At 39.3% G+C, this 20,980-nt stretch overlaps 1 protein-coding gene across 17 annotated transcripts in view; it reads left to right on the top strand.

The window, feature by feature from the left end:
- Positions 1 to 20,980, top strand: part of MPDZ (multiple PDZ domain crumbs cell polarity complex component) — a 134,249-nt gene that overhangs the window by 25,251 nt on the left and 88,018 nt on the right. For 16 of the 17 annotated variants that reach the window (XM_073345394.2, XM_073345411.2, XM_073345409.2 and 13 more), the window contains exons 6-14: positions 1,004 to 1,217; positions 4,393 to 4,521; positions 6,200 to 6,403; positions 9,602 to 9,716; positions 12,557 to 12,645; positions 14,191 to 14,386; positions 15,810 to 15,899; positions 18,635 to 18,714; positions 20,545 to 20,691. In XM_073345394.2, the coding sequence (XP_073201495.1) occupies positions 1,004 to 1,217; positions 4,393 to 4,521; positions 6,200 to 6,403; positions 9,602 to 9,716; positions 12,557 to 12,645; positions 14,191 to 14,386; positions 15,810 to 15,899; positions 18,635 to 18,714; positions 20,545 to 20,691 (1,264 nt within the window). The remainder of the gene's footprint in view (positions 1 to 1,003; positions 1,218 to 4,392; positions 4,522 to 6,199; positions 6,404 to 9,601; positions 9,717 to 12,556; positions 12,646 to 14,190; positions 14,387 to 15,809; positions 15,900 to 18,634; positions 18,715 to 20,544; positions 20,692 to 20,980) is intronic. The other variant, XM_073345403.2, reaches the window with a different exon arrangement.

Raw genomic sequence — 20,980 nt, 5'->3', positions numbered from 1 at the left:
AAAGGGTTAAGCTGAAACATGTTTTTATTGAATCAACTTCTTATTGATTTGTGAACCAAAACAAGTGCTATGTCAGTTCTCGGGTCACTTTAGTGGGGTACAGAACTGTTCAACTACTGTGATGTAAATTAGAGAGTCCCTGAAGCAATAAATCTTACAGAGGATTTCAGTTCCCAGCAAAATATTCTTGATTAGGGCTAGAGGACATTTCTTCCTGGTCACTTCTAAGTACTTTGGCCCCTTTTCCAGGCCAGACAACCAAAGAAGTATGTGATATGGAGAAAAAAAAATTATGACTTCATGTGTGTTTCACAGAGAATTGTCATGTGTATATATATTGAAAAAGAGCCTTTGCTTCTTTGAATCTTTCTGAAGCAATAAAGGTTAAGAGTAACTCATCTGTAGATTTCATACACATTCTTTTGAAGTAGGTCTGGGAAAGGGCTCAATGTGTGACTGTACATCAGTACTTCATTTGCCACAAAATGATTTATTTTATAATTTATGTAGGTGTTTCATTTAAAAGGGTTCTGTTTTACCATACATTCTCTCCGTCTTGCTGAAAAGAAAATTGTTTTTTCCTAAGATCTTGATGAAAGTGTGTTCCACTACATGGTTTGATGAATATTCAGAACTTGCACACTGAACAAAGTAGAGCACTTGGTCTGTTAAGCAAGCTCAAAGTCAAGAATAAACATAAGTTCCCAGGCTATGGTTGGGAGCAACTCGGATCTAATATGCTTAGTCTCAGATGGGGGTGCAGGGAGAACGGAGCTAGCTAGGGGGTAGCAGCCATGAGAGAGTGGCAGTGGGATTAGCTTCAAAGGGAGCTGATCACCAGAGTGCCACAATAGCTCCTTGTAGCAAAACTGCAGGGAAAGATTAAGAAGTGGGGAAAATAGAAAACAGGATAAAAAATACTGGAAAATTGTCAAAATACTATGTCTGTAGCAACATTTTTTTTCTTGTGTGTTTTTTTGTTTTGGTTATATGTTTGTGACAGAGATGGAAGGCTGAAGGAAGCAGATCAAATCCTTGCTATTAATGGACAAGCCCTTGATCAGACAGTTACTCATCAACAGGCTATCAGCATCCTGCAGAAGGCAAAAGATAATGTCCAGCTAGTTGTGGCCAGGGGTTCCTTGCCTCAGCTGATCAGTCCTGTAGTTTCTCGATCTCCATCTGCTGCTAGCACAGTCTCTGCCCATTCCAACCCGGTGAGTACCTCCCAAATGTAAGGGCTGTGTATATGTTTTCAGTTTTGGTTGCATATAAGCTTACAATATCCAGTACTATGTAACCCATGTATTTTTTTCCCCCTGCTCCTGACCTCTTTCTCCCAAAATAGGCCATTTGGGCTGTACCTTTCCTCCTGTATATACTGGAAACATTTCAGGATTGTTCAGGAGGCTTTGGGGCTTGGTCATGTCCTTTCTTCCCATGTGTCAAATTCTCTGTCTTCAAAGAGGCAAATAGAGCACTTCTGCTTTATCCATTGCAGTCCCAGCTTTTAAAGCTTTTTTGGAAACAGCGGTAAATGGAATCTTCTCCTGTGATCTACATCTCTCCTTTTAGGGAACAGAAACTTGTGGGGCTTTGCAATCTGATCTATACCAGCAACCAGGCTCATTCTCCCTGTTTATGCTCTCATTCTCATATGGCAGAGAAGGCCAAATAGAGCATGCAGAAGGCCAGTGTGTGGGAAGGGAGGCATAGGCTAAATGTCTCAGATTGGGGGAGACATCTGTCATGATTACAGGGCTATAGCTGCACCTCTGTCTCCTTTTCTGGTCTCTCTGAGTGCACCCTCTCAGGTGTCAGGTCTATACCAGGGAAGAAATCCACAATTCTCCCAGTCTTAGACTGGGCTACAGTACCTTGTGTAACAACAGCTCTTACCCTGCAGTTCCAACTGAATATGAACTCTTCTTTTCGGCAGCCTGTGACCAGCAGTGTATGTCGTGACCAGAGAGCCTTTTCAAAACCAAGTATTGTTTATTTTGACAATACGAGCAAAGCATCTAGACAGTGGTGGTTTTTTTTGTTTTTGTTTTTTAAGTTTGCATGCATGTCTGTCTTACTGTCCCCCGACTATACCCTCAGAAGGCTTAACTTTTTCTGACGTGCTCAGCAGGTACCTGTCTCTCAATCTGGTTTCCCCAAATTCACCCCTCTCTGAAAGTGTGTTCATTTTGAAACTTGCCACAGGTCTGTTGATCTCCTCTGAGCGTGGACCTTTTCCTGTTCTGGTTTTGTCTCTTAACAACCTTCAAGAATTTGCGGAGAAGTGGCTTATCTTGAGCTTGCTTGTTTTTCCTTACAGAGCACTATTAAATGAAACAATTGTATTCATATAGTGAACACCCCAATAAGCAGGTCAACATATAGCATGGAGTATCCATAAATCATTGCAGAACAGCTCCACTTCCATCACAATGTCAAGTCCAGAAAGAAAGCCATCAGGCAATAAATATTCCATGCTCATCATATCAACTTCAGACTACCCATTGTAGGCTGGGAACCTCTGTTTGTCACTCAAGGGACAATTCTGCCTGTGCACAAAGCTGTTGATTTGAAGTGGAATGTGAAATGAATGACAGCTGATTATTTGGATCTACACTGAAGAGGCTTTCGTCCTTTTCGGTGGCTGAAAATGCCTGATGCTGTGTGATGTAATCATAATGATTTACACCACTTAAACGAATAGTACTGTTCATGTCCTAATTTCTTTGAATAGACACAGATTTTCTAACCCATGCTACTCTCATGGTGTAAAGGGAGTAGAAAGCTTGTTGAATTTTCCTTGTTGAGGTTATCTCTGGCATGGAGGACTCCTCAGGGAGTACAGAGTTGGCATAGGCAGTCCTGCAGCCTCCTGATGTTGGGGTCGGGGTTTGGCTAGAGTGAGCTGTGCTTCAGCTATTTCTGTTGGATGAATGGTCCCCTACGGAGTCATAGCCAGTGTGTGTCATTTACAGCAGCTGCCAGGCTGCTCTCATCTATGCTGGGGATGGAGGAGAACTGGCCCTCTTGCAGTCTCCCCTTCAGTTGTAGCTAAGAATTGAGTCCATAGCCTCTTTTCAGTGCATGCATGTGACTTCTGGTGGGAGTGACGCATCTACATTAGAGGAGACTTTGAGTCCCATTCCAGTAAGATGCTAAATGCTTCCCATAGGGTATTGTGATAAAGAAAGGGGGGAACGGGGAACGATAGCTGTAAAATCCCTCTTCGTAGCTGTTCTTTACTTGATTTACCTGTAAAGGGTTAAAAAGTCCCCCAGGTAGAGGAAAAAAAAGTGGGCATCTGACCAAAAGAGTCAGTGAGAAGGCCAGAACTTTTTAAAATGGGAAAAGAAACTTTTCCTTTGTCTGTGGTTGCTCTTTCTGGGCTGCAGGGACACAGAGCAGCAATGCTATAAGCAGGAATGCTATGTGAGCTTTGAACCGGGTATGAAAAATTATTTTCCATACCTAGAAGGAATCATTTGGATAGGGAATGTTTAGGTAAACGTGACCAGGTTTATTTTTTTATTTTGGCTTGTGGATCTCCTTTGTGCTAACCCCAGATGCTTTTGTTTGCTTGTAACCTTTAAGCTGAATCCCCAAGAAAGCTATTTGGGGTGCTTAATTTTTGGAATTTGCTCTTTTAAAATCTAGCAAAAGCCTACATTTCAAATGTATTTTCTTTCTTTTTGTTGTTAATGAAATTCACCTTTTTTAAGAACAGGATTGGATTTTTGATGTCCTAAGAGGTTTGTGCATATGCTGTTAGATTAGCTGGTGGCAACAGCTAATTTCCTTTGTTTTCTTTCTCAGCTCTTCCCCAGAGGGGGTGTGAAAGCGCTTGAGGGTACCCCACAGGGAGAAATTCCCAAGTGCTCCTTCCTGGGTCCAAAGTTTTTTTTTTTTTTTTTTTTTTTTTGCATTTGGGTGGTGGCAGCATTTACCAAGCCAAGGTCAGAAAAGCTGAAACCTTGGGAGTTTAATACAAGCCTAGAGTGGCAAGTATTAATTTTTAGAATTTGTGCGAGTCCCCACCTTCTGTACTTGAAGTACTAGAGTGGGGATTCAGCTTTGACAGGTATTAAGCACATTTTATTCCTTTTGACTGTGTTGAGAGTTGAAGGCACTCAGCACCTCCCAGTATCCCTAAGAATTTGATCTGTAAACAGATTCATGGAGAGGCTACATAGTGAAGAAATTCTTCTTGTTAAATGCCCACCTGCCTTTCCAGTGGGCTAATAGTAACTGATATAGAGCCACCCTTAGTCTTTCTTTCCCCCCTCTTTTCAAAAATATGTCATAGAAATACTGTGTAAGTATCTTGTGACGAGACTGAATAGGTGTGTTCTAAGTCATTTGCAAGCTTATTTACAAGTTTACTCCTTGTAGGTCCACTGGCAGCATGTGGAGACCATTGAGTTGGTGAATGATGGATCAGGTTTGGGATTTGGGATAGTGGGAGGAAAGTCAGCAGGAGTGATAGTTAAAACCATCCTCCCAGGAGGAGTAGCTGATCAGGTAATCTTCTTCTACAATTTCTTCTTTACTGTTTAGTGTGGGGTAAATTTATCATGTAAATCTGCCACAATAATGTTAAGTGACAGTTTTCTTCTTTGTAGGCTGAAAGAAAAAGATGATGCTAGTAATGTATATGGGCAAATTACTCTTATTAATGATCATGTGTAGAATGTGGGATCTGCACGTACAAACCCAAAAGTGGAATCTGGCCTTCAGTCACTCTCCTAAATCTATTAGGTTGTACCACTCCTATTGTGTGCTGATAAGTATATCATTTCTAACTCTGAAATAAATAGCCCAATAGTCTTTCACCTGTCTAATCGAACCCAAGTTGGAAATGACCAAAGGTAATTACTATCATAGTGTCCTGTGTGAGATGAGTTTGGTGATCTCGCTCCATTTCCCAGTGTGAAGGTGTCTATAACACAAAACCACCCCCCAGGGCACCCTGTCAGCAGTTATGGCAAGGAGCGCAAGGATTGAATGGGCTCGGAGACAGATTGTTCCTCTGACCTGTAGGTCTTTGTAGATCAGGATTGAGGCATTAAGGTAATGTCTACACTGCAGTCGAAGGTGTGTTTGCAGCACATGTAGACGTACCCAAGTTAGCTTTAATCTATCTAGTGCAATTACCAATAGCAGTGAAACCATGGCAACATGGACTTCAGCATGGGCTAACCCGTGCTGCTGTGGCTTCACTGCTATTGGTTCTTACGCCAGCTAGATGAAAGCTAGCTTAGGTTCGTATACACTGACTGCAATCACATTTGCAGTTATAGTATTGACATACCAAACACTGCTCTGTCTGTGGGTAGCTCGTGCTGCTGATGTCCATGCTGCATGTGTTCTGTGGACCAACAGATGAGTTCACTCCCCAGTCTGTCAGTTTTAATACCTCATGGGTACTAAAGTCACTTAAAACATTTTTTTCGTTTAAAGTAAAAGAAACAAGAAATAAGTGAAGAATGTTTTTTAAAGCAATATAAATAACTGTGATATCACACTAAATGAGAAATATAATTTATTTTAAAAACATGGTTAATCATAGAATATCAGGGTTGGAAGGGACCTTAGGAGGTCATCTAGTCCAACCCCCTGCTCAAAGCAGGACCAGTCCCCAATTTTTGCCCCAGACCCCTAAATGGCCCCCTCAAGGATTGAGCTCACAACCCTGGGTTTAGCAGGCCAATGCTCAAACCACTGAGCTATCCCTCCCCCCAAGGGCCAGCTCTTAAACAAGAGGCCCACGATCTATACACACACAAATGCGTGTTTGTATGTGCACAAATGACAGTGCACAAAATAACTGAAATTACAGGTGCAAGTCAGGCACTAGTGGGTGTGCAAGGGTATTTTGAAGACAAAATTCCCATCTTTGTATAAAATAGCTAAATGTGTAAGCAGTTTACATAATTATAGACAGTTTTGTATGCAGAAGTTGGTCTCCACTTCTAAAAATATTTTCCTGTGCACATACAGCTGCCCTTATATGACACATGGGCATATTCTTTTTCCTCTGCCCCACCATGAGTGTATGGTCTGACATTTAAAAACTAGTTGCAGAGCTCACACGTTTTAAATTGACCAGTATGACCGTTTGTGTGAGGGAAGAGGGAAAATAACTGCTAGAGGTTTTTATTATAATTGTGACTGGTTGTCTGGTTACTTCCTTGTCCAGCATGGAAGGTTATGCAGTGGAGACCACATCCTGAAAATTGGCGATACAGACCTGGCTGGAATGAGCAGTGAACAAGTGGCACAAGTTCTGAGACAGTGTGGAAATCGAGTGAAGTTGGTCATTGCAAGAGGTCCCGTAGAGGAACCACCTCCACCAGCTGTCCCTCCATCTACCCCCGTACCAACTTCCATACCAGAGAAACAGGTACATATAAACACATATTAAGATGTGGCAACTGTCACTCTGTTACCAGTTGGATAATATTACATTTGTATCAGGGACCAGTGTTTTAATGACCAGTAGCCATGTTTTCATCCTTTAGCTATGGAAAGCAGGATCCTACAAGCCCAGTGTGTAAGGAGCCCCAGTGACGTGAGTGGAAGTTGTATGGATGGAGTTCTTTCAGGATCCAGGCTTGAAGATATGTGTGTGGTAGAAATAATTTTTTAAGCATCCAGGTTGATTAGCCCATTAACCTGGATGTGCCCGTTAGTGGTGCTTTGGGACAGCTTAATGATTAATGTGTTGCAGCACCTCCCTGAAGTTTGCAACCCTTTCTCTAGAGTGGGCCAGCTGGATCTGCAGTCCTTTCCTCTGTCTGCCTCTCCATCTCCTCCTCAGGCACATCTCTTCATCCTCATATTGTCATCACCATCCGTCAGACAGCTCCTCACTGTGCCAGCCAGCACACAGCTGCAGCTCCTTTCCTTGGTAACCTGACACAGCTTCATGAGCTAGCCAAATGCCAGACAGTCACCCAGCTGCTACCCTTATTCCTCTTCCGATGTTCTGACACTCCCTCTTTCCTCCATTGTTCTGTTTCTCTCTCTCCTGACTTCCCCAAAATATACCTTATCTACCAGTGCCTCCCCTCCATGATTTCTTCCTTTTAAATTTCAGAAAAAAATGCTGAGGGAGAAGATGTCAACATAGGGAAAAAATGGAAAGTGAAAGCATTTGTAATTTAAGCGCAATTCATATGTCAAGTTCACTTATTCAGATGTTTGCTATCATGAGAATTACCACTTTTTCATGAAGCACACTATAGTAGGAGTGTCACAATGAGTTGTAAATTTAAAATAGGAAGCTGAAAATCTTTGTATGTGTATATAACATAGCCTAGTTCAATGCAGTGAGTACCTACTCAACTTAAGTGTGGCAGTATCAGTCCCATAATGAGCACACACACATAGCCACATGTAGATAAATGAATGAAATGAGAGAAGATTGTTAAACTTTTAAGACTAAAATAGATCTTATTTATACTCCATAATAAATTTCTCGTTTCAGCTTTCCTTACTATTTCTAGGAATATGTCTACTGATGTCAGTGAATTTAAAACACTTCTTTAAGTTAGACTACTTTGAGAAAATTCCTTTTACTTGTTTAAAAAACAAAACAAAAACAATCTCCCCTCGATAACCATAGCTATTTCATGTTGCAGAAAGAGGACAGAATAGGCAGATAACTTCACCCCTCCTGTTCTATTATAGGCAGGCTTCTATATTCCCATTAGGTGGTGTTGAAACAGTTTGAGAGGAGATTACTATTTTCACAGTGCCTAAAGGTTAAGCGAGGGGAAGGGGGGGTGAAGAGAAGTTAGCTCTTCTGACCCTTGTTTGCAAATCAAAATTGTCCCCCTTTTTAGAAGGGAAATGTCTCAATTCAGAGCATTTCAACAGAAGTTTTCTTTGTGGGAAACATCAAATAGAGGAGTCAATAACCACCAGCATATATTATTTAGCTGTAAAACAGTACTTTTAGAAAAGCAGCTGATTCTCAATACTTCATGTATCAAAACATCTAGATTTATGTTGTTCTGGCTGTTACATGATGTGAAATGCTGGTATCAGAGGTGCAATCATGAGGATGATATAATCCAGTGCTTCCATTACTACTACGGAAATAATGCCAAAACCTCACTTTTATTTTTTAGCCTCCTCTTCCCTCCTGTTTTTTTTTTTCCTCAGTTCACCACCTTGTCCCTGGCAGGAGGTGTGTTGTGTTTGGGCAGCTGCCTTACGTCTGCACAAAATCTCCCTTGCTGAATATAGAAACTCAGTTAATGATGCTGAAAGCCGCAGTAACTTGTGTGTGGACATTTACCACCAATCTTTTGGAGAATGCCTCTGATACAGCTCCCCCTCAGGCATCCGCGGCTCACTCTTAAATGCAGGATGGGAGGATGGGCCTTAACCGGGTGAGGCTACAGCAAAGGGGCTTCTACAGGACATCAATAACACAGGGATGGTGCCATGAAACTGGCACCCTTCTTCTGATTCTCAGGAGAGATTAGTAATTCTGGAAACTAATCAGCTAATGGAAATGGAAGCAATTATTGGGCTCTAAACATGGATTGTTATAATTTATGTGCCATCCAAATAACCCTGTAATATGAAGGAAGTAGGTTTAGAGCTGCAGAATTAGTTGCTTTGCTTGTGCTTGACTGTATTTTTGGATGGAGTTATTCAGATAAAGAAATGGGTCAGATCTTCAGCTGATGTATATTAGCGTAGCACTATTGACTACAGTGGAGTTACATTGATTTACTCAAACTGGTAATCTGGCCACTGAATATTTATCTAAAACACCAGAAAAAAGCCAGTTCTATGAAAGTGATATACTTAATGCCTCGAAGTTAAGTTTTCTGAATTTTTTTAATAAGACGTTTATTATTGACATGGGCATTTAATTGGCATTCTCCTGTTGTAATCAAAGCACTTCCGTTAGCAATAAATAAACGAATTAGTTACCAACAGCCTTTTCTGTCACAGAAGTTCAGAGGACTATAATGTGTGTTAGTGGTGATTATCATAATTTAAATAGCTGGAAGTATAATTGCCACCTTCTAAAATAGAAATTTCAAGTCTTGCTGAAAACAGGAAACATAATTGTTTCACTGGAAATAGATTCCATTATGTTTCAAACTTGGCATTTATAAGAAAAAAATAACTAAAGTAACTGGCCATTTATTTGAAAAATTACAAGTTTTTAAAAAAAAACCTTTTTATTTGTGGTTATTTTAAATTTAGCACAAGCCTTTGTGATCTGTTGAAAGCTGAGATTAAAGGAGTCTCAGAACTGTATGCATCATTGTATTTAAGCATGTATTGTGCATATTACTGTGCAAGACATATATTGCTCAGCTTGTTAGAGCTTCATCTGTCATTTATTATTTGTGGGTGGGTGGGTGGGTGTGGTGAGAAGTGTCAGGATCCCAGTAACATTCTGGTGAGAAATGTTGTCTGTGTACAATATGGCTGTCTGTCTCAATGTCAGGGTTGGAGCAGAAGAAAAGTTGCTACTTTGTCTTTGACATTTGTCTCTAATGTTTGACTTCATGGAATGCAGCTTCTTTTTTTAAAAAAAGGTTTCCTTTTTCATTACACTCTCTCTTGTTAGGCAGAGACTTCTTTTGATATTGATGAAGATGGAGAGAAATTTGATGTAGAACTCACTAAAAACCTCCAAGGATTAGGAATAACTATTGCTGGTTATATTGGAGACAAATCCTCAGGTAAAGTTAAAATAAATTCCTGAAGTTTGCTTTTATATCGCTGCAGCTTACAACAGCCTGTATGCATTTCTAATTCGATTTAGACTTTCTGGTACATAAAGAAAAAAAGCTTCATTAAAAAAAAACTAGTTAAGGATTATTTTACGAGTTGTAACTTCAGATAGGCTAGGATCAATCAGTCTTTCACCATGAAACTCTGTTTTAAGATTTTGTAGCAGTCTTGAAAATCATTCTTGGTTGAACCTTGACATGCATTTTTGAAAAAAAACATTTCTAAAAATTGATACAGCCATTTTAAGGTATATGACTATTTTAAAAAATTATTTTTATTTTAAAGGGAATTTTGGAGAGAGTAAATTGCAGGAGTATATAAATATACTCCTTATATTTGCAGTATTGCAGGCAGTTGCAGTTGATGTTATTTTTAAATCCGTGAACTAAATTCTGCTTTTGTTTACATCAGTACAGATGTCCTCTATCTCCACTGATTTCAATTGGGTTATTTCAAACTTGCCCTGGTGCAACTCAAAGCAGAATCTGGCCCACTGAGTTTTTTGGAAAAAAAATCTAATGTGCACATATAGTAATTTATTTTTCTAATAATTTCAACTACATTTTTGAGAGAACCGATGTAAAAATGTATCACACATCCTTATGAGGCAAATTGATGCAGTACTCCTATTAAATGACATTAATAGATTGCCCTATAATGATTTTCAAATAGCTGCTGCTATGTTTTCTGTCCTGGTATATATTGAGAAAAACACAAAGAAATGGCATTTCGATAATAAGAAACATTTGTTAGTACAGTAATCACTATCATCATCCCTTTTGAGGGTTCTGAGTGGTAATGCAGATATCTTGACTAAATCTTACTAGTCCACTGACCTATCAGATCAAAAGAAGCCTCCATCACCATAGCACGGAAGGAACATAACTTATGTATTCCCCTTCTAGCACCACCTACTATCATCTTTAAAAAGGCAAATTAAATCTCAAGTGTAGAACATGTTGTGGATCTGATATCTGATTCACAAAAGTGATGATGTATGTCTGAAATGTTGCTAATTGAATTGCTCCATTGCACCTTGGTATATTAGGAAATCTTACTGCCTCAGGAAATGGCTGATAAACTTACTTATTCCTCCAACCAAAAACCTTTGTTAAAAACAGCCGTGGTTGCACAGAAGCACAACACACCTTTAAAAAGTTGGGAGATGACTATTTGAGTCGTTTTCTAGCCCTTGCAAGCTCAGCTGCATTTTTGGTGTGGAGCTAACTGGCTCCTTTATCATTGTGTGGTATGTTGAGGCAGCAGCACTTGGGAGCCTTTTAGCTGTGTTTCCCTAGTGCAAAGGCACTCCGCTTCCCCCCTCCCCAGTCCCAGACCTCCTGCAAAGCTGTGGACCATTCTAATGCATATAACCCAATGAAAAACCCTCTTTCTTCCATATATATCCATGTTTAATACTCCAGCTCCCACAAAAGCTGTAATCAACTCCTTATGCCTCCCCAAGACCTGCTCTTTCTTCCTAACTCCATGTTCACCATCCCACGTCCCTACTTACCTGCCAGTTATCTCTCAGAGTATACTCTCCATAACCTCACTGGCCTTCCTGGCTCCCATGTTCTCTATCAGGTGACTAAGGGAGACAGGATGGCGGCATTGGAGAATAGACGCAGCTGACAGATTGTGTGTGTGTCTGAGGCTAGCAAGGAGCCTGTCTGCCCCGCTGCGTGGTGCAGCGGCACCGCCAACTGGACGGTCAATGGCCTGATCCGCGGTCCCTTTTTGACTAAGTGTTCCAGTCCAAAACCAGATACCTGGTCACCCTATTTGTGTGCAATGCCCCTGTGCTATCTGTTGTCATTTAGGTGTTTTGGGGGTAGGTTAAGACATGAATTCCAGCTATGCCAAGACAGATTAGAAGTAGAGCTGGTTGAAATTTTTTTGATGGAACCCGTTTTCCATTGGAAAACGCTGATTAGAGTGAATAGAAACATCCCACAGGAATGTGTCAATTCCATTGAAACTTTTGGCTGAAACCAGACCTGCAGGCAGGCTCTCCAGCTCTCTGGGCTGCTCAGCTGGCTTCCTAGACAGGCAGCTCCTCGTCTCCTTGGGCAGTGGGTGGCCTGGACTCCCAGGCTCTGCACTACTTGATAGCCCTGTCTGCAGTTCCTGTGGCTCACTGGGTCCTCTGGCTCATTGGGCTCAGTGGAGCCAGAACTGGAAATTTCTGAAAAACTTTGTTTTGGTCCTTCTGAAACAGAATTTTTTGAAAATGTTCCTCCTACAGAAAGCATATCTGACTTTTCATTCCAAATTGGAATGAAATATTTTTTTGTAAATGCAAAATTTTCTTTGGGATGGAAACTCCTCTTCTTGCCTAGTTCTAGTTACAGTGCTGTCCTAATTTACATAGGCAGCTTTTTCTATCTGTAAGTTCTTCCCTCTGCAAAGCCAAGCACATATTTGTTCACGGAGACATTTTAAAATATAATAGAAAAGGAACCATGTGGCTTTATCATATTTACAATAAACAAAGCAGTGGATGTGTGCATGATACGTGCTAAATTCCCTTGCCTTTTGGGGTGAGGTCAGATCTATAACAAGGGTTCTGTGGAGTTTTTATTGTGAATTTTGTCAGTCATGATTAGAATATTTGCTTACTGTAAAAGGTCTAGTCCTGCTTTCATTAAAATCTGCACATCCTTTGTGGCTTTTCCTTATCTCACTTTGATACCACATTTTTTTGAGGGGTGGGGGGAAGGAAATATTGTTACAGAATTTGGACAACCTTTGGTATTAAATAACTTTTTCTTTTTTAAAATCCCAGAACCTTCTGGTATTTTTGTGAAAAGCATTACAAAAGGCAGTGCTGTTGAACATGATGGTAGAATCCATATTGGAGATCAAATTATAGCGGTAAGTAAATACGGGGATAAGACTTACACAGCCAACTCTGAGTATGTGAAGTTATTTGCATGAGAAAATCCCTCCAGTTACTGTGGGAGGGTTGTTGTTGTTTTTGGTAGATATGCTAGTATCATTTTAGAATACCTATTCAAACAGATAAAGATTGGGTGTGAAATGACAGCTCCTTCGTTTTGATTGAATATTTTGTCACACTATCTTTCTGGTCAGGCTAGCCATATAAATAAGTGGGGAATTTTTTCCCCTGTTTTGTAAGAAATCAGTGACACTTTGTTTTCTCTTGGCAATAGAGAGTTCTTTATTTCCACAAAATACATGGTTGTTCAGTAGTTCCAAGCAGACCTAATAAAATATGCCACTACAGTTCCTAAGCTGCTCTGAGATGAAAGAAAATCTTTTTAAAAATACTGATATTAAGGGTGAAAGCCTGGAAGGTTTTTTTTTAACTTCTCTGAAGGTTCTTCATAATATGTATTGTGCGGGGGGATTCAGAATACAAATGCAGGAATAATTTTTGTCTTGAAGATGTCAGAATGGGCCTCTTAGCTATGTGCAAAGAAAGAGGAGAAGGAAACTTCAGTATGTGCACATGCATACACACAATTAAAATAACAGAGTATGAAGTATGTGTATTCTGTAGATAAGACCATTACTAGAGTGAAGGGATATGATATCATTGGTAAGTTTTTGAAAGATAAAGATAGCAAGGAGGGAGGGGAATAGTTTAGGGTGTTTTAGCTCTTGTGGGGAGGAGGAAGAGTGTATTATTAAGAGTTATGGAATGAACTTGAGCAAAAGAAAACTTAGGCTTGTTAGGCCGTACAAGAGTTTCACAGTGGCAGTGGTGTAGGCCCCATTGTTCAGCCCTTTAAAAACTGTAGACTAGACAAAAACCATGTAATGTAATCCTTGATTGGCTGAGGAATTGGACTTGATGGCCTAGACTAAAACATCTTTCCATACCTAATTTCTGTGAAGCTTTGATAAATAGCAAATAAACGGGGAAGAGGTTTTGAAGTTTTAAATATTGCATATAATAGGAATATTTCTAGACAACTAAGATGTGCTTCCATTCTTTCCTTCTTATCTCCTGCCCTAATCCAGTAATCACAGGATATTTGTTCTTGACCTTTTTTTTTTTTTTTAATACATTCACTTTCCAGACAGTTGGGATCCCTAGTGTGAACAGAGCTACTGGAGGCCCACCAGCATTTTAAGTGCTTTGCTATGGAACCCTACTCAGAGTAGGCCTACATGATAAAGGGCTAAGAACACTGGTTGCCATTGGGAGTCAACTTTCACCATTGCTATTACGGCAGTAGTAGTAGTGGGCTATTATAGGCACAGTGCCTGGTATAGATAAGGTCACAGTGGCATTGGGGTTTTTTTTTTCCTCTGACCCTGTTTGTTTTGTGCTCAGATTAAAGAAGTAGTGCCCTGGGCATTTTATTTTGCCTTGGAGAAAAATGTGATTTTTTTTTTGAATATTTTATCCATGTAGTGGCTTGCTGGTTAATAAGATGTTTAATCCTTCAGGTGGATGGAACAAATCTTCAGGGTTTTACTAACCAACAAGCTGTAGAGGTTTTGCGGCACACAGGACAAATGGTTCGACTCACTTTGATCAGAAGAGGGCTTAAGCAGGAAAATCATATTCAGCCCCATGAGGACTTCACTGCTGCTGTTGAAAAGGACTTAATTTTCCAAACTGTGGATAATGGCACAGCCAAAGGTAATTAAAACTGGCTTTACTGTAGGGTAGCTGGAAGTATTTTTCTTCACAGGGTATGAACTGGAAATGTTGAGCCTAGTTAATTCCTAGTGTAACTCAATTGAGTTCAGTGCTGCTTCACGAGGGATGAATTCAGCCCGGTAAAGTTTAATCAGTTTTGAGAATAAGTGGCATTATTCGTTACATTTCTGAAGCAGATTTTGAAATCTGTGCACTAGTCTTTGCTAATTTGCACTAAGGCTTTGGTCTTTCAAGACCTTGCATCATCTGAGGCAGTGAATGCAAGGTTGTGTCATGGCTCAAGTGTAAGTGAAGCTATACAAGGACAAATAGGGTTAGCAAAGACTTACCTTCTGCAGTGAGCAGAGGTAAATCTCCAGGGTATATGGGCACAGGGTATAAAAGGGGAGTGGTGTGTGGGGAGAGAATGGGCACATCCTGAACAATTGATGACTTGTCTTGGACAGTGCTTCAGGTATATTAGGTGTACCCAGGTCAGAAGACCTTGTGAAATGTAAGGCATGCCAGTGACTGAAATGCAGATTAGCAAGGTTTTACTGGAAGCACCTAACATTATATCATGTATTCACTTCTTGAGATGTATGTGTATGGCCAGTAATTTGTTAATATTTTAGATGATACAGTGCTCCCATCATATAGGCTCTGTATGTATGTAAAGAATTCTTAAAAAAACTCATTTAATTCATTGATTATTGTGTACAGAAATAGATCCCAACTCACAAGTTAAAATATAATCATTCCCTTCATGTAAAATCTTGAAAGAATAGAATCCCTTTCCACTGTGTCTTGAAGGTTAGCACTCCTCAGACTCAGCTGAAGCCATAAAGAAAATAAATTGCATGGCCAAGGGCCCTCCTTCGAAGATAATGTGCTTACTGCCCAGAGATGTCCAAACCTGGTGACTGCAGTTCAGCAAATCTTGATTTGCCAGGGCCAAAAGGATATGTGACATTATAGGTCAATGTCAGCACCTTGACAGAAAAATAAGAATTGGTAGATGAATGTTAATGAGAGTTGCATTTCCTCAGTATCCAGCAATCATGTCGTTATACCTCCAAATAACAATAATGGATCTAGCATCTTTCTTTCTTTCTTTCTTTCTTTCTTTCTTTCTTTCTTTCTTTCTTTCTTTCTTTCTTTCTTTCTTTCTTTCTTTCTTTCTTTCTTTCTTTCTTCCTGAAAACTTGTCATAAAACACAACATTTAAAAGAAAACAAAACTTCTTTTTAAATGCACCACATCCTGCAACCATTTCTTCAACACTGCAGTACAGAGCCAGACCCTACAAGGCATTGAGACCCAAGTAGCTTTGTCACTTAGCACCTTACAGGATGGCATGACAGAGATCTTGATGAGCATTAAAATGCATAGAATGGCTGAGGATCTTCTTCTTCTTTTCCAGAACAGTGTGAAAGAGAGCAGGGATCTCCACCACTGCCGTGCAGTGCTGGTGTGGTACACATTGGAGAGGACAGTAAACAACAAGAATCAGGTTCTTAATATTCAATAGCATTTTTCCTGTGGAAATGCACTGGTATGTGCTTACATAAAAAGCAGTCATTTTGTACAGGTTCCCCAGTACATGTTTCAGATTATACAGGTGGACAATGGAAGTAACCAAACCCAGAAGAGAGTTTCCAAAATCTGGTTGTATGAAAGCAAGTATTGTCATTGAGTGTAATTGTATATAGTTAAGACTAAGATGTATATCTCAGTGTTTAAGGCGAAATGTGAGCAGTTTTGCTTTGGCAAATATCCTTTTAGTTTAGTAAACTAATTCCAGTTGGTCTTACTCATTAAATTTTTTATTTTCCATGTTAAGCATTTTCATTCCAATCCTCTGTGACCATCCAACACTTGTAATTCTTGTGATAGACTTCTTTGTGATATATCTCCTAAACTGCCTTTATTTTGGTGGTCTCTATTCTCTGATAGTATTTGAAATTGAGACACTTCTTGCTCATTGGAACACTGTGACTTTCCTGTTCTCTTTCCTGAAATTCTTATTTTCTATCTTCCATTCCTCCTGTCTCTTGAGCTGCTACGTCTCATTGATGTGCTATGGAAGGATATATTATCTAATACCGTGCTCTTACAGTTTCTTGATTGGCATATAAATGTTCTGTACATTCCATACCTAGAGAGCAGCTGAAAAATGCCATCCCAGCTAGTTCTCTAAATTAATTTACTATTTTTCTGAGTTCTCTGTCAGCTGCTTTCCGTCATTCTAGATAGATGATCAAATGTATTCATTTATTTATTTTTAAGAGGTTCCACTCAGATGCTTCGTTCCCAACTGAGTCTTCTGATCTTGGGAAAATATTTCAAACTTGAGTACCAGTGGACATCTAAATAAATGGCCTTATTTTTTTATTTAAGTACCTAAATATAGACTAGAGCTGGGATTTTAAAAGTAGCCTGAGGGAATTAGAGAGCCAGTTCCCATTGAAAGTTGGTGAGAGTTGAGAACCTAGCTCTGTTAGGCAACTAAAGCTGGGATTTTGACATGAGCCTGTCATTAGCACCCATGTTTGGAGAATTTGTTCTTAGTATTGTACTAACAAATCAATCTTTGTAGCTTTGATATTGTGGCTTTTGCTTGGTCATTCTTGGTTCTCATTGGTTTGTGTCAGTATCATCATGAGAATCCGACTCTCCATGTCTGTATCTGTTAGCTCTTTTATCTAAACACTGTTGTTTCCCTTTCTAGAATTGAATCAATTTAAATGAGAAAAAATGAACAATAGAGACCTGCTATTTCTTTGTAGTTTTCAGTTGCATATAAACTTCATATTATGTTAGAGTGACTGGAGTTTACTGCCTTGCCTAGCACGATTGTTTCTCACAGCATTCTTCTCTTCTCTCCCCCCCACTTCTTTTCTAATAAAGCCTTTGTTGTTCCCATGACCTCTGATGTATGTTTTTTCTCTTTTTATGAAGAAAATTTGACTTCGGGATTTCATTCTTCCACTGCCCTCTAGGGACCACAGTTTCAAAAGCGGCCTCTAAATGTGTGCTCCCAATTCTGAAGGCTTGAAAACTCAGATTCATGTGTGTGAATTGGGTACTTAGACTCTTGTCATATAAGCTGCTCAACATTCACACAGGGGCCTGCTCACAAGGAGCAGTTTGTAGTATCAGCACCTTAGGTATCTAAACATCGAACTGGCACACATGCTGTGTGTGTGTGTATGAGAGAGAGAGACTCATACATTTGGGGCATGCTTCTAACTTGTCCCTCCACATTTTGAGGTTGGATTGAGGCACTTTTGAATATTTGGCCCCAGGAGTCATCCTTATGACTTTTTCTGACCTATACTTCTAGCTTTTTGTTTGGACTTCATGTGTTTGGGAAAAGCATATATTTAAAGCTTTATACTGTATCTTACTGTTACCAGTTTTCATTTTACATCAGCATGCAATAGTATAATTTAGACCTACCTATGATATAATATGATTTTTATTAAACTGAAAGTGTACATCAGTGTAATAGGTAAAAGCATTTAGAGCTACCACTGTTACAATCTTTACCTCACAGTTCAAAGAAGTGGGTTATGTTATAAAAAGGTAGAAGGTACTTGCAGTTTCTCCATTAATAGAAATGGGGATGGCACAGTAGAAGGTAACCAGAGAGACCCCCAGGGTCTTAGTTATTCAGGAAAGTCAGATAAGTGAGGACTGCATTTTTTGGAAGAAAGGAATTGAAAGAAGCTCCTTGAAGCATACACAGCACTGAATGGAATAAGGGTTAGTAGGGGTTGAAGGCTATTTGGGCTAGTATTAAATATAAAAAAGAGAGAGACCCAAAAGTAAGCTAAAAAGATGTTTTTCTAAAGGAATTTTAGTGTGAGCGCTTCACTCTGCAAGTGTGTAATGTTTGAATATATTACTAAGGGTAGCGATAGAAACAAATAGTATAAGTAGTATTAAAAATAATTTGAAAAGTATATTATATAGACAAAATGTTTGTGTGCTGCAGGTGGAATTCTAAAGCTGTAATGGAGCAAACCGTATTTCCAACCCTTTTTCCACGTTAAAATTGTTAATGTTCCTGTATGCTAAATCTAAAACTGGGGAGGAAACGTATGTTGCACTTTTAAATAATGTATGATAGTATTTTCAGTATTATGGAATAGTGTGCAAGTCTTGCCACAGTCCAGGTACTTTACTCACTATAGAAATAAGATTGTCAGGTTTTCATTGTAGTAATCTCAATACAACTTCTAGGTTTCCAGCTAACTTCCACAGGAGAAGCACTATTGCAGAATAAATGGCAGAGGATTATGGGTACAAATTATGAGATAGTGGTATGTAAACCCTAATTATTACTATTAAATGTTCTTTATAGTGCTTACCTATAACGTTTACTGCATTCAATTTTCCATTTTTGTGTGTGCATTTTAAACTACTGACTCATGAAATGTGTGGTTTTTTCATTTTAAGTGCTGAATGTAAAGATGTAATTTTTCTCCTAAATACATTTTTATGCAGTAAGCCAGACAAGCAAAAAAATAAGCGCAGGCTTCTGAGCAAATTTACGATGGATTTTTTGGGTGCTAAAACAATTCACAAATTTAGTGAATAATTTTGGCCAAATGCAAAATAAAAATTCGGAAGTGTCAAAATGCTTTGATATATTGAACAAACCCTTTTACACTTCATTTCAAAACAGTATTTTGGAAATGAAACGTCATTTCATTTTGAACATATCATTTCAAATCAGCATTCCAGATATTTTGTTCAACCTGAATAAAAGGTTTTCATGTTGGTAAGAAAAAATGAAAATATACAGTTTTGGTTCAAAACGAACCATATTTGTTTCAGATTTTTGATCAGTCACTGAAGTGAACAATCATATTCACTCAACTCTACTTAGGACCTTCCATCAACTCTATGTAATGAGTGAATTGTTTTGATTGGTATAATGATCAAACTACTGCATGAGGCATTTATAATAAACAATGAAAACACACTCAATGACGGGATTGATTTTTCAAAAGTGCACGCCCACAAGTATACACTCTAAAACGTGTGCGCTATTGCAATCTAATTTTTATGTACAGTGACTGCATGTGTACAAGCTAAAGGGGTAATTTTGTGTGATAATGACCAGGTACTTATGTAACAGTCCATTAGTACAAGCAGTTCCACTATTTGTATATGCAATTGTGAAAATAGTACCGGTATGTACTGAATTTAGGTGGAAAGAGCCTCAGCTCTTGTGCGGGCAGTGTAGGGGTAGGCAAAATTTCAGTTTCTGTGCTCAGGAAATTACAAAGCCTTTTCTCCTCTGTACTCCCTGGAAATATGCAGCACCCTAAAGGAGCATGCAGGGCAGTGGGAGGTAGGGCCATGGCTCCAATCTCTCCACCCCTATTCACTGACTAGTAGAGCTGGCAATCTACAAACATAGTAAATTTCATTTTACAGACTTGTGTGGCATCCCACGTGCAGCCACACTCTGCTTGAGAGCTCCGGTAGGGAAGTGTCTGTGTGGAACAGCTAATTGTGAATCCATGTCTGTTGTGTAGAAGACCTGAGAGAGACAAGGCGGATGAGGAAATATATTTTATTGAACCAGCTTTCAAGCTCCAAAGAGTTGTCCTTTGGGTTTGGGGAAAGCTCTGTGGAGCCCGAAAGCTTGTCTCTTCAACAGCATAAGTTGGTTCAATAAAAGATATTACCTCACCCGTCTTCTCTCTGTCTCTCATATCCTGGGACCAACACAGCTACAACAACACTGCAAGCATAGAAGACATTCCTTTTAAAAAAAACTGTAATAGCCTTTGCAGCTGCATAATTTCTGCTGGATTGAGCCCTTTGATTTTAGCCTTCATTCCATTTGTTTGGAGTTCCCCCTGGATACCTTTTATCTATAGGGTAGTCTTTGCTACCAGCAGTTGTAGTCCTCTAAGTAGAATGGGAAGTTACAGCTGGCTGCTTCCTTTCAGCATCTGTTGTGATTCCATCTTGTGTTTGATGTAAAACGAATGAGCAAAGATGCTCTTTCAAATGAGTGAACTTGTAATTTAAAAGCAGAATATATCTGGCAAGTCTTATATTTCCCTTCTAAAACTACTGCTTCTTTGTGTGTGAATTTGACTGAAAAATAACTCTCTCTTTCTCAATCTTTTTAGGTGGCTGAAGTTAACAAATTTAGTGAAAGCAGCGGGTTAGGGATAAGCTTGGAAGCTGCCGTGGGACATCATTTCATCCGATCTGTTTTACCAGAAGGGCCAGTTGGACGATGTGGCAAGTTGTTCAGTGGAGATGAACTCCTGGAAGTAAGGGAGAATTCCCACTTTATCTTTGCTCCTTTATATAGCAAGGTCCTGAAAAGATGGCCTAATTTCTCACATCTCTTATAACACACAGTTCTTTAAATTAAATTAAATTAAATAATAAAAAAATGAGCAGCTACTAGTTGAATTTTCAAAGGTACAGTATGTAATGGGTCAAGAAGTGTACAAAAATTTTGGATTTAGTCAAAACGTAATTTTAAAAAATTGGTGTAAGTTTGGTTTTCATGAAGGCAAGAGAACAATAAGATTCATCTTGGTCCATACATAATGT

Source organism: Lepidochelys kempii, chromosome 5 (assembly GCF_965140285.1).
Source record: "Lepidochelys kempii isolate rLepKem1 chromosome 5, rLepKem1.hap1, whole genome shotgun sequence".
Taxonomy (NCBI): Eukaryota; Metazoa; Chordata; order Testudines; family Cheloniidae; genus Lepidochelys; species Lepidochelys kempii.
The sequence above is the reverse complement of the archived record's forward strand: the minus strand, read 5'-3'. Positions and strand labels throughout refer to the sequence as shown.